This window comes from Manis pentadactyla, chromosome 16, assembly GCF_030020395.1.
Source record: "Manis pentadactyla isolate mManPen7 chromosome 16, mManPen7.hap1, whole genome shotgun sequence".
NCBI lineage: Eukaryota > Metazoa > Chordata > Mammalia > Pholidota > Manidae > Manis > Manis pentadactyla.
In genome coordinates this window covers 35,635,246-35,648,598 of record NC_080034.1, presented here as the reverse complement: position 1 = coordinate 35,648,598, position 13,353 = coordinate 35,635,246, and the positions used below count along the sequence as shown (strand labels likewise).

The following is a 13,353-nucleotide window of genomic DNA, read 5'->3' as shown; positions in this document are numbered from 1 at the left end:
TCTTGTCTTCTTCCTCTCCCTCTCCCCTCTCAGATAATATAAAACCAGAAACAAGGGCTTAATACCAAGTCAAAGCTGAGGTCCAGTCTCTACTTAGACCTCTTTATCCTCTGCCTAGTGGTCAAGCTGCGTCCTTCGTACTTGGGTTGACTGGGTATTTTTTCCAGCGGAAAGTAGGTAGCTTATAGTTAACAACATAAACATAAGTCTTAGTCCCAGTTCACATGTGAGCTTCATCACTGGCCATCCGCCAAAACTAAGTCCTTGATATGAGTTAAAATGCCCACTTAGACCACTTTAAACTTTAAATCCTGCCTTTGTTTCATGTCTGTTTTAGAACCCTTCACCCCATTCAGAATCTCTTAGCTAACTCTGCTCTCCATAATATTATTTTGCATTTATAGGCTGTGCTACATAATCCCACATCTGCTTATATGTGTCCTTGTGTTTTCCTTTTCATAGTCAGCTGCTAAAAGTTGTTTTCATGTCTTCTACTTTTGCACTTGGCATATTTACCTTTAAGATGCTGAGCATAGAAGAGAAGTGATTGTTGGTAAGTCATTTGAGCCAGAACATAGTAACAGTAGTGAATGCATACATAATGCTTATCATGTACCAGGCACTTTTCTAATTACAGTACATATGTTAGCTTATTAAATCCACACGAACACCATGAGGGAGAAACTATCCTTTGTTTTACAGATGTGGTAAGTAGGGCATAGAGAGCTTAAGAAAGTTGCCCAAAGTCACACACTTTTTAAGTGATGGAGCCAGATTACAAACCCAGGCAGTCTGACTCCAGGGTCCATTCACTTAACCCCTATGTTATGATTTAATTTAAGTCATGAAAGTAGATGTTTATTGAGAACTTATTATATGTGAGTCACTGTGTTTTAAGTGTTTTATGTATATTATCCCATCCATTCCTCATAGGAGTATTACAAGGCAGGAACTGTACTATCCCTATTTAATAGACAAAACTGAGGAACAGAGAGGTTAGGTAAATTGCCGAAGGCCATGTAACTAAGAGGCCCACTGTGGTGCATTCAGGCTATGAATCCAGGTCCATCTGTGTCCAGGGCTCCAGCTCTTACCAACTATGCTTTGTTGCCTGTGGACCTCTGGTGCTATTAATTGGGTCAGATCCCACCTGTAGTTTGACCCCAGTACAGGGTATTGGTACTCTCTTTTTATGTTTATGTGTACTTGGAAATGCTTTGCTCATTCATGTGTGTGTTCAGGGGCCACATCCAGAAACAGTGCTTGTATGACTTTTTCCTGGTGAGCCTACCTTTTGAACTTCATCATTAGATGCTACTTCATTCACTAATGGCAGTTTTTCCAGTCTTGGGCCATTGCCCCCAGTTTATATCAATAGGAGCTATTCAATTTCAGTTTCTTTCAATGCATTTACTTGAGTAATTCATCCCCCAGGAATAAGGTGTGATTCCTGCCTGTTGTGCTGGCAGTTCTCTGTGGAGGTGTGAATGTGAAATAGAGGTAAAAAGCCAAAGCACTGTTGAAGAATGCTGTTTCTGAGGATGGTGGTTTATGAACCTTTTTTGTTTGTTCTCAAGTTTTTCTTTTGAAAAGGCAGAAGATTCAACAGCAGCAGGAGAGAAATTCTATTAAGAGGAGGAAAATCATGAAGCTTATTTTTTCTTTCTTTCCCTTTCCACAGAGTCTAAATGGTGTTTGGCTGAACAGAGAACGTCTAGAACCTTTAAAGTTCTATCCTATCCATAAGGGAGATCACATCCAGCTTGGCGTACCTCTGGAAAATAAGCAGAATGCAGAGTATGAATATGAAGTTACTGAAGAAGACTGGAAGAGGATGTATCCTTGTCTTGCCCCAGAGAGTGCCCAGTTCATGAAAAAAAATAAAGGCTTGAGAACTAAAAGAAAATTTGGTTTGGATGAACTAGAGGGTCCTGGAGCTGAAGGCCCCTCAAATTTGAAATCCAAAATCAGTAAAGTATCTTGTGGACCTGGTCAACCAGTCAAGTTACATGTCAAAGGTGAAGAGGCTGATCAACCCTTTGAATATTTGAATCCTAAGCTGACTTCTTTTGAGCCAAGTGAGAAGACCACAGGGGCTCATGTTTACCCTGGCTCTGCAAAAGTTGTAGAGCTTTGTTATAAAAAACGGAAAGCCTCAAACCCTTCAGCATCTCAGAGCAGCTCAAAGCTGTTTAAGGTGACCACGTCCAGGATTCTGAAACTGAAAACACAAATGCAAGAAAAACAGGTAGCTGTCCTGAATGTGAAAAAGCAAGTCCAAGAAGGGAATGCAAAGAAAATTGTGAAAATGGAGCGGGAACTGCAGTTTTTACGGTGCCAGCTGTGTGCAGAGCAGGCCCATCAGCAGGCCAGCGTGGAGGAGCTGGAGAAGACTTTCCAGGAAGAGGAGCAGCATTTCCAGGTACCACCCAGGGTGGAAGGACAAGAGTGTTCCTCAGGGGTGGCAGGCCCTCTGTGAGTCTCTGACTAGAGCTCTCTGTCCTTGGACAGGGACCAAGTGCTGAGTGCCAGGGTCAGGAGATGGAATGGGAACAGAAAACTTTAAGAGAAGAGGGTTGAGGAAAGGGTTAAGGCTTCAGCATGATGATCAGATCAGGAGCCAGAGTTGGGGTACCATGATGGGTAAGGTGGCTTTCAAGGCCAGCCAGGATGTAACTGGTCTCAGGATATAAAGCTTAGGCATCTCAGAACTGAGATAAATTCATAGCGAGGTTGGATAAAGGGCAGGATGCCACAAAACCACAGTATACTCCAGTTAAACCAGTAGTTATCTCATGAGTTATCTTTTCTTTGGTCGAAGCCAAATCAGTTAGCCCCAAGGCAAGAGTGGGTTAGCTGGTTACTCTGCTGTTGTACCTGGCAGCTTCTTAGCTACTGTACCTAACCTTGGAAGTGGGAGGCTGAAAGACAGAATATGTACTTGTTTCTATCCTGAGCAGCCAGCAGGGAAGGGGACAGGTACACCATGACTCAGTTGTTTGGCTGAATGATAGTCACTTTCCACAGTCCATTTAGCAGAAAGGTAGAATAATGGCTGTATTAGCTGTGTCAAGGTAAGATCAAGTATGTCCTCAATCCCGAGTCATTTTGCTTAGTTGACAAGCTGTTGCACAGAGCTTCTAGGCTGGAGCTGATCCTCATCCCTGCTCAAAATATCAGATCCCATCTGGCAAGAACCATATGTTTCACTTACACCTACTTCCCAGGTAATACTGAATGTCAAGAACTCCCCATTGTTGACTTAGAACTAACAAGGGCCAATCAGGATTGAAGTAAATAAGCTTTTATCTTTTGTTTACTTTGCTCAGGGCAAGGAACAACCAGAAGTGTTGGCTTATTTCTGAATAATTTATAAATTTCATTCCATTTTCTGCTACCCCCTTGAATTGGTAGTATTAGCAAAGGCTATGGATTAAATAGATCTTTTTAAGGATGTATGCTGCTTGCTTATGTGTACCGTTTTGCCTCCCTTATCCGGCCTGGACTGGTTCTTGAAATTAATAGAGGGAGGTTTATCTCTACATATTTAGTGTATGCCACCTTCACCAGAGCAGAACTCTCTTTGAAGGCTGATGCATTCAGGAACAAGAGTGACTGTTAATTAATATTTGTGGCTTCTCTGGGCATGCTTCAAGGCATAGCTGTAAAATTTTTCCATACCAAAACGATAAAGCCGTAACACACTGACTTAAGAGAGTTTCTGTGTGTATGAGAGAGTCATATATAAATTCCTCATGGTGAAATGTATCTAGTCCTTTGCTTATTAGCTTCACTTCCCTCTGCCATCAAGCCCTAGGAATTTATCCTATCCTACCCCTACTTGTGTAGAAATTCATTTAACCCTTGGCTACTTCGTACTTTGCCAGGGGGAGGGGCATCCATGTTACCTGGAACTGTATTTGGAGTTTGAATGGTAATATAGATGCTTAATAAATGGTTTTTGCCATTAAGGAATATACCCTGTTGAACAGATAAGATGTATTACATACATAAAATAATCAAAAGAGTTTTAAGTCAGTATATTTAAATTAGAACAATTTCCAGTTTGCATATTAAATGGGTCAGTAATTCTTACTAAGGAGGGAAGCACTCAGAGGTTCTTACAGAAGGTGTTGGATGTAAAGTAACAATGAGGTGGAAGGCATCCACATCGGAAGGGGCTGATGGAGAAAATTCAATGTAAGTTGAGGCAAGGAGGGAGGTGGAGCCGTTTCATGGGCTAGAAATGGTAGAGACGCAGAGCGAGAGATGGGGTGGCCAGAGTACAGGGAAGAAACATGGTGGAGCTAGTGAGTAACAAACAGCCTGGGGATTATGTCAGAGTTTAGGTGTTTGGCAGGTTAAAAGCTCTCAGTTTACATCCTTTTGGGAGTCACAGCATTAGCCAGTGAAAGAGACCTGGAATATTAGCCCAGTTTCTCCAGAACAACCTGAGTGGTAGCTTGAAGGTGATGGCCCTGAGGTGTGCAGTATTTGAGCAGTTAACTGTTCAAATCCTTTACTGCCAACAGCTTGAAGTATAATGGGAGATTTTCCACCTGCCCCCTGCCCCCTGCCGTTTCCGGATGCTCACACTAGCTGGTCTGCTCTGCTTGTTGCTGGATTTTGTTCCTTTTTTTCCTCTCCCTGAGAGAAACCTTCCATTTTGTGTTTGACTTTGCAGGATTTCACTTACCAGAAAGAGCAAAGAGAAGAGGACCTGAAGCAACAGCTGGCCCAAGCTCTGCAGGAGGTAACTTCTCTCTTGCCACTGTACTAAGATTCGAGTGGGCTGTGGAGTGGGGGGCAGCCAGAGTACTTGTGGCCACTGGCTGCCTCGGCTGCTCAGCTCACACCCCTGCAGCATCTCCAGTCTGGAGACAAAACAGCTGCTCACACCATCAGGTCGGAGATTTGGAGTCTCACAGACATGCCAGATGTCAGCACAAAAACTTACATCTTTATCTGAGCAGAAGTTGCTCTAGTGAAGATGGAACGGAGCCTCTAGCAATTGGGAGGCTCTCTGGGGAAGTGGCTGCATTTCCAGAAAGGTGAGGGAAGCAGAGGGGAATTTTGAGCTATGACTTTGCCACCAGGGCCTGCAAGGACCTCCATTACCTCACCATTCCTGAGCTGAAGCCATCCAGAAGCCATTCAAGAATGTTCAGTTAAACTTTTTAGGTCAGGTCGAGACTATACCGTTTAACATTCAGCAAAACATATAGATTTAGTGAAAGGACAAGGCTCACAGGAATAAAATTCTGAAAGATTGCTTGCAATTTATTTCCTCTAACTTGACTCCTTCTCTCATCTGATTACTTTTTAGAAGCTCTTTGACATCTTTAAAACCTGCTTTGCCTTCTGTCCTTTATGTGCTATGATTAGTAGTTGGATGCAAGTTTGTCATGTTAGTGTGGTAGTTGAAGTCTCCTTGAGAAAAGTGAACAATTGCATTGGAATTTGTTCAGAATTCTTACATTCTTTTTTATCGATATCTACCACCAGCCTTCTTACAGTGCTAACAGTCACATCTTATTATAAGTTTGGGAGGGGCCTGATTTCCTTGAGGGTGCAATGCAGCCTTGGAAAGAATTAGGTGAAAATTCAGTCTTTTTGGAATTTTATTTTCTAATTTTGTTTATTTTCTAGGTTGGGAGGGTAGGCATGTTTCCCATTATTAAATTAAGACTCAGATACTGTTTTGAAATTGACTGGGAATGAGTAAGGTTCTGCTACTTGGAAGTCCCTCAGGGATCACTGAATACCTTATACCCAAAACTCCTTACCCTCTCCTGTCAGAGGAAAGACAGGAAAACACTGTTACTTAGTATGAGGTGCTTGGCCAGTCTCCATTCATAGCCAGAATGGCATACTTTTAGGTCATAGTTCTATAACATGCCTGGGGGACATACCACTTGCTCAACTGAAATAGTAGTAGTTTTTTGGTCTACCCTGTTGGTCCCTCTGAAGTGGTTCCTTTTCACTTACCAGGCCATTATAAAAACCTATGTTTACATAGAGCTTTAAAAACTTAGTTCTGAATGCTTTCTTACCTGTTATTTTAATTTCTTATCAACACTGATATAGGGGAGACACCTGTTTTCCCATTTTATAGATGAGAAAGTTAAGGCACAGCCATCTAATTGACCACTGGTCAAGATGAATACCTAGGCCTGCTGACATAACTGCTTTTTTCGGGAGACCACACATTTTAAAATTTGTTTCTTGAGTAATACCTTTTCAGAAACTACTTATCTTTACTCCACCTTCTTTAAAACACGATTTGAGATGAGATTTAAAGTATAAGCTACACTTAAGCATGAAGATGCTCAGAAATTATGTTTCATGGATGTGGAACATCTTGACAGTCCGTGTCAGCAGTCAGTCACAGTGAATGAGTTCGTAGCTCTTGGGCATGCCAACTTCCAGAAGATGCGGGCATGGTTCAGGCAGCATTGCCTTATGAACATGTAGTTTGTTATTTCTAGAATAAATAGGTTAAGGTCTTTTTTCTTTAAAAGAAATGATTATCTAGGTTCCCTGAGTCCATTTTTCCCTGATTATTTCTTAAAAGCTTTTCCCAGTACTTGGTAGCGTCAGAGTTACTAGTTCTTGAGAACTGGTTTAGAATCACTTGGGTGACTTTTTTTTTGTACAATCCTGGGTCCCACCCAAACCTACAGAATCAGACTCTCTGGAAAGTTATATAAGTTCTTCAGTTGATTTGGATGGCCTCTGAGGATGGGTTATTTCGAGAGAGATTAATGGACTTGATGGCTTCCCTATCAGCCCCCTTCCCTGAACAAAAGCGGTAGGTAAATGGGAAGTCTTGAAAGAACAAAGGCATTATTTTGAAATTGCTGATCCATTGATCCCTTTAACGAAAGCCACTGACAGAGGGAGCAGGCAGTGCGTGGCTAAAGGAGGATGCAGTGTAGCTCATTTTGAGTATGTATCTGCCATGTCTCTGCAGCATCGGGCTCTAATGGAAGAGCTAAATCGCAGCAAGAAGGACTTTGAAGCAATCGTTCAAGCCAAGAACAAAGAATTGGAGCAGACTAAGGTACTAGAAGGAAGATGAAGGTTTAGAATTTGGCTAGTACGTGCAACAGCATTTTCAACAGTGCAGGGTAGCTATGATGAATGGAGAGATGATAGCTGTTCCCTGCCTTGGGAAATAATCTGTAAAACCAGATTTATAGAAGTTTCTGCCTCTAAGACAAGATCTTTGTCCTTCCTTCATTCCGAAATGAAATGCTGGAAATAAGGCACCACAACCCTGCAGTATAGTCCATTGGCTATGGTAGGTGCTCATTCAGAGCATCTCACTGACACAGGCTAAGGAATGGTGTAATCAAAAAATAATTCATCTAGACGCATTTGTATAATTTTTTTCCACATTAAATCAGTGAAACTCGTAAATTAGGGCTTATAAACTCAAATGCTCTCCAGGATCAGACTGGCAATAGGAGTGGAGTGGCCTGGGTGTAAGAACACCACTGGAAGCTGAGGGAAAGGCACACGGGAAAGGGGTCACCCCCGCCTTGTCCCCGTCCCCACACATCCTACAGAGGCAGCTCCAATGTGCTGCAGCCCATTGTCACCATCCAGAAATGCAAGCCCAGTGTTGTCAGGTCTTCTGAGTTTTCCACAGACGATGGAAATTCATATGAAATATCCCAATTTTCAAATACTAGCAACAAGTTCAGTTTTGTCTGTGTGTTTTTTTTTTTTTCATATCAATAGGGGTGCCAAACTAAAAAATCTGCAGGCTGGATCCAATCCACAGGCCACCAGTTTGCAACTGCTGATCTGAAATTAATGCCGGAGTCTGACTGCATCTCTCTCCTCATACAGACTTGCAGCAGAGCACAAAAAGGAGGAAACCCTTTTCAGTTGGTTTGATATCCATGTCCTCTGTTTAAATCACATAGTGCTTACTTCCCAGACCTCCAAGAAACCACCACATCTTTTTAAACCCAGCAATTCCCAAGTTTTCAGGGAACTTGACTCTAGTTAGAAATGAGTCCAGACCTTCTTCACTGTCCTAGGAAGTCTGTCAGTCTTTGCTTTGATTAAAAGATGAAAAAGGAATCAGCCACTCAAAAATACCCTAAATGGCTTCCATCCACCCACTACTCAGGGTCCTTGATTGTTTCAGGGGTGACATGCTAACTTAAATGTCTGTTTCAAGAGAGCATGCCTAGGGTCTTCCCTAAGTGTGTACACACACGGTCTGACCTCCTGGGGAAAGCACAGGGAAATTACACTGCAGGCCTCTGCAGGAGTGGAAAATGGCAAGCGTCATAATGCTTGGAGCCTGAAGGTACTTGAAGAGGCCATCTCTCCAGCCTCCTGCCTCCAGGGAATAGAAGTATGAGCCTTTTTTTATAGAAGAGATAGCTGCAAATAACACAAGGGGCCTTATAAACCAATTCAAGTTTCCTGCCTCTATGGACTGCTCCTCCTGTCTTCTTTCTTATCCAGTGAGTTCTTGGTTGTTTGGGATTATTTTATATCACCTCTAAACTGCAGTTATTTATAGGTACTTAACACCTCTTTCTGGTCAGGTGGTTGGTGGGGTTAGCATGCCATCTTCAGCTTTTCTCATATAGTTAATTAGAGGGGAGGAGACAGAAACTACAATGCAAATACTGAAAAAGTGGAGCGAGGAAGGAAAGGAAGACAGTGCCCTGTATTATAAAGCAGTTCTGAGAAATAATAATCCTTGGGGAAAGTGTTTTATTCTTGTGTTGCTGCACCAGGATGAATATTTAATTTGGTTTCCTTTTGAATCGTATTCCAGACAGTTAACACTGCTCCCTACCCTGTTTTGCATTCATGTTGATCCTCCCAAATGAGAGGTGGGGTTGTGTGTCTTTGCAGGAAGAGAAGGAGAAGGTGCAATCCGAGAAGGAAGAAGTTCTTAGCCACATGAACGATGTGCTAGAGAATGAACTCCAGTGTATTATTTGCTCAGAATACTTCATTGAGGTAATTATGAGCCGTGGCCTTCTTGCTCTCCCAACCCTGAGTGGAGCCTGAGCTACACAGGGCTGCTTCTGCTTTAGGGAAACATTCTGAAGAGATTTTTCTTCTAGGAACTTAGTGTATCCTTTTGATTTCAAAGCGACCTCTAGAGATGGCCATGTCCCATTTGTTTTTGAAGTCATCTTTACCGTCACCATCCTTTTTCTTATTTTATTTGTGCTTGAGTATTTATTTGGTTTAATCACTATTTTCAGCTGCAGTAAATCCTTTATCTCTGTGGTTAGGGAGAAAACAGGACCACATGGTATTAGATTTTTGAAGTATCAGAATAAAGCTGCTTAATAAAGCTACCCTTTCTTCACTCTGGGCACAATGCACAGTGTGAGCGGGTAGTGAAGCCTGCAAACAAGGTGGTATATGCTTCTGGTGTGTGGTCACTTTGGGGATTCAGTGGCCGAGGGGAACATACTTCAGGGCCTCCGCGGCTCCTTATGAAAATGAAACATCTCTCTCCTAGCTTACTGATTTTTTTCCTGTCATATTTTTGCACAGACTCTCTTATTTTTCAGATTCTACACCGTTTGTGACTAATTCATCTTATACCACAAGTGTTAAACTCAAGCCATTAAATGACAGTGCTTTTTGGACTTCTTTAAAAAGGAAAATGCATATACACACTGCTTCCTTTTCTCTGGTGGTCTTTAAGGGAGTTGAGTCTGGTAGCCTCTTGAAAAATCTCTCCTGGACAGGCTTCTGTTTCTTTTACCCTGGATCCAATTTGACTTCAGATCATAATTTCCCCCATGGTTTCTAGTGTTTTGATCCCTTCCTCGGAGAAACTCAGTGTTGTTTTGACTGGGCTATAGAGTCTGCTAGAGGAAGATGAGAAGGGGGGTTGGAATGGGTGATGAATCGGTCAGCCCAGAACATCTCTACAGACATGTAAGGAACCAACAGTTTGACCTGTGTTTTGTTTGCAGCTCACTGCCTGACTTTTCTGCTGGTCACCTCTTAAAGTCACTGTTGGAAAGAGGTTTAATTCTAATCAGGCAGATTTTTAGTCCTGTTAATAAGAATTTATCTCAGATAGTGAACTGAATATCTCCTAGTTGGCTTTCTGGGTGCAACTGGCATTTGAAAAATATGTAACTTATGTGTTATTTTCTGTTGCTATCCTAAAAAGCAGGAATGAAGGCTTTTGAGTCTCAGAAAAACTTGTGTCTTAGGAGATGTACCTAAACAAGAACAATGAAGAGAATTTATATTCTTGGGAGTAAAAGCACCCTGGCAGAAATCTGACCATTGGAATTACTCATAGGCACAATACAAATACAGGCTTCCTTCTGCTTTCTCTCTTCTCACAGGCCTCTTTACTTAAGCGGTTGGTCACTGTCAATGAACCCATTACATTTTCTTCCAATTTTTAGTTCCTTTTTCCCCAACCTTTTTAGTAGTCGTTTGCATTTGTTTTACTTTTTTAGTTTTCTTTTGAGTAGAGGTGATGCCTCCCACCATTCTATGTACTGAGTATTCAGTATGTGTCCCTTTTTGTATATTAAAATTGAGGTTCTGATACACCATTCGCAGGTCATACATTTGTTTTTCATAAAAAATTAGTTATGTATTTGTTTCAAACATTCACACACTTACTAGTCCTACTTGTGTTTAGTCACAGTGTTTTCAAGGTAGCTAATCGTGTTGGCAGTGGGGTCTGAGTTGGTGGAAGAAAACAACAAATCAGCCCACTTGGGGCCTGAGTTTATGAACTGAACTTTGAGAAAAAAATTAATCGTCTGACTTGAAGCTTAAAATGTCTTATCCCCAAGAATGATTCTAATACCCTCTGTAAGCTTTTTAGGTGGCATTATGGTTAAATTTCCATTTGGCCTTGGAAGTTAACTCCTTTCCTAGCTTTGAGATCACAGCTACCTTAGGAAAGTAAGTGTGACAGTTCTGATGTGTGTGTGTACATTCCCACTGTAGGCTGTCACCTTGAACTGTGCCCATAGTTTCTGCTCTTACTGTATCAAGGAGTGGATGAAGCGGAAGACAGAATGTCCCATTTGTCGGAAGAACATCAAGTCCAAAACCCACTCCCTGGTTCTGGACAATTGCATTAATAAGATGGTAGATAATCTGAGTTCAGAAGTGAAAGAACGACGCATTGTTCTCATGAAGGAACGAAAAGGTGAGTGGATATGAACAAGAAGGTAAATTCCTTCAACAAAGGACTTAAAAACCTTGGGAGACTTTTTTGGTTGGGGAAGTCAGATAAATGATTCTTGAACTAAAGAAGAGATGGAAGAAATGGGAAAATGTAAAGGGAGTTAGAGATGATGAATGTGTGCAAAAGAATTGAGGTAGAATTAACTTGGTTATTTGTCCAGTAGGAAAGAGGGAGTACCTTGTTTATAGAGGATAAAAGTGTGTGTACCTTGGTTATAGGGGATAAAAGAAGGTGTGATTAGGAAACATGGTCAGTCAGTTTGCTGTACTGATCACTAGGTAGTGCTGTTTGTTGTTCAGGATAATTTAGCTGCTGTCCAGGTATTGCAAAAACCTTGGGTTGGGTTTATCCAATTATAAAATAGGATATGTACAGATCAGAGCTTCACAAGTTGGAGAATGCCTGAAGAAAACATATATAGGTTCTATCTATAAGAGTCACAGCTTGAAAGAGAAATTTAATCCTACCATGTTATCTTTGGGGATCCTAATAAGGTCGGCTCTTGGACAACATAGTTGAAACTGCATGGGACCACTTAGACACGGGTGTTTCACAATAAATGTATTGGGAAGTTTTTTGGAGATTTGTGACAATTTGAAAAAAACATTTTCTGTTCTCTAGCTTACTTTATTGTGAGAATACAGTATATAATACCTATAACATACGAAACATAATTGATTGTTTATGTTATCAGTAAGACTTCCAGTCAACAGTGGGCTATTAGTATTTAAGTTTGGGGAAAGTCAAAAGTTATAGCGGGATTTTTGACTGCATGGCGGGGGTTGGCACCTTGACCTCTGCATTTCTCAACTGTACTTACCAACACATTTCCTGGTTGGAGAGAGTTTGGAGAAGGAGATTGGGGAAGGGGTGGGTGAGTTTCCCTAACGAACCACACTTCCATAATGGATACGTGCTCATTTAACTAAGTGATCTCATTATACTTAGAGCCTGCTATACTGAGAGTTGCAGAGCCATTCTGCTTGAGACTTGAATGACCCTGTGTCAAAACATACGTCTTGGGGCAAAGCAAAGAGGAAGAGTTGGTTATTGGGCAGGGATGAGAGTGCATTGAAACAGGGTGGGTCTGGTTGCTGTGTTCTGTCCTTTATTAATCCAGTACAGCACTACCTTCCCACAAAGCAGAGCTAAAGTGTTGTGATGTCATCTGGCTGCACGTAAAGGCAGATAAGAAAAAAAGACCCAGAAGCTCACTGCCTTTACCAGTGCCTCCTACCACCTGGCCATTGGTAACCTGTACTCAGTGTGTGTCTTTGGATGTACCTTTCTCTAAGTCAAGGGAAGCCGAGGGCTTAAAAACCACACTGCTAAGAATAGAGTATTCTGTCTACTGCCTCTCCTAACCCTTCAACAGATGCCAACCACTTTGTGTAGGGCCAGGAATCTGATGCTGATACGCAAGCAGCTGTGGTATGAAACTGGTCCTGGGTCAGCCAGCCAGGGTGGAGGCAGCCAGCCTGTCGCAGAGCCAGACGATACAGGGGCTGAGCAGAAGTGTGCTTGAGCTGTTATGCCCAAGGAAGACGTTCTGGCCTGTGGGAGGGTGGGGCAGCTCTCAGGTGGCTCTTTGGAACCAAAGTATTTTCACTCTCCTGCCACCTGTGTGCCAGTGAATTTTATGCCCAGTTATTGGCTCTCAAGTTTTTTAATCTCCTAGGAGCCACTTGATTCTGGCAGAATCCCATAACTTTTCCTCTCCATCTCCTGTCACTCCATAAGCATTTATTTGTAGGAACACTGCACTACACACCAGGATAAAGGGAGAGAGAAGTCTTTGCCTTAGCTCTCACAGCACTCAGTCCATGGAAAAGATAGAAAGGCAAGTAGGTAGTGTGACAAGTCCCACAACAGGGTGTTAGGAAACTGCAGAGGAGAGGACACTCAGTTTCGCTTGGGCAGGTGGTAGTAGGATAGAAACCTTCACAGAAGAAGTGCCATTTGAACTGAGTCTTAAAGCTTCCCTAGGAGGGCAGAGGCATCTGCATAGAAGCATTAGAAGCAGTGACCTGTTCCTAGCAGTGCCACACTCGTGGCCACACAAAACATAATGTCTGCATGGTGCCAGAGCAGCATGAGGACAGCCAAGGCTTAGGAGGTGTCTGCCAAAGCATTGT

At 42.2% G+C, this 13,353-nt stretch overlaps 1 protein-coding gene across 2 annotated transcripts in view; it reads left to right on the top strand.

Moving 5' to 3' along the window:
* The window catches only part of RNF8 (ring finger protein 8), a 46,527-nt gene that overhangs the window by 19,926 nt on the left and 13,248 nt on the right, over positions 1–13,353 (top strand). Inside the window, exons 3-7 of one of the 2 annotated variants that reach the window (XM_036916150.2) lie at positions 1,682–2,422; positions 4,685–4,753; positions 6,974–7,063; positions 8,887–8,994; positions 10,975–11,179. In XM_036916150.2, the coding sequence (XP_036772045.2) occupies positions 1,682–2,422; positions 4,685–4,753; positions 6,974–7,063; positions 8,887–8,994; positions 10,975–11,179 (1,213 nt within the window). The remainder of the gene's footprint in view (positions 1–1,681; positions 2,423–4,684; positions 4,754–6,973; positions 7,064–8,886; positions 8,995–10,974; positions 11,180–13,353) is intronic. The other variant, XM_057493718.1, reaches the window with a different exon arrangement.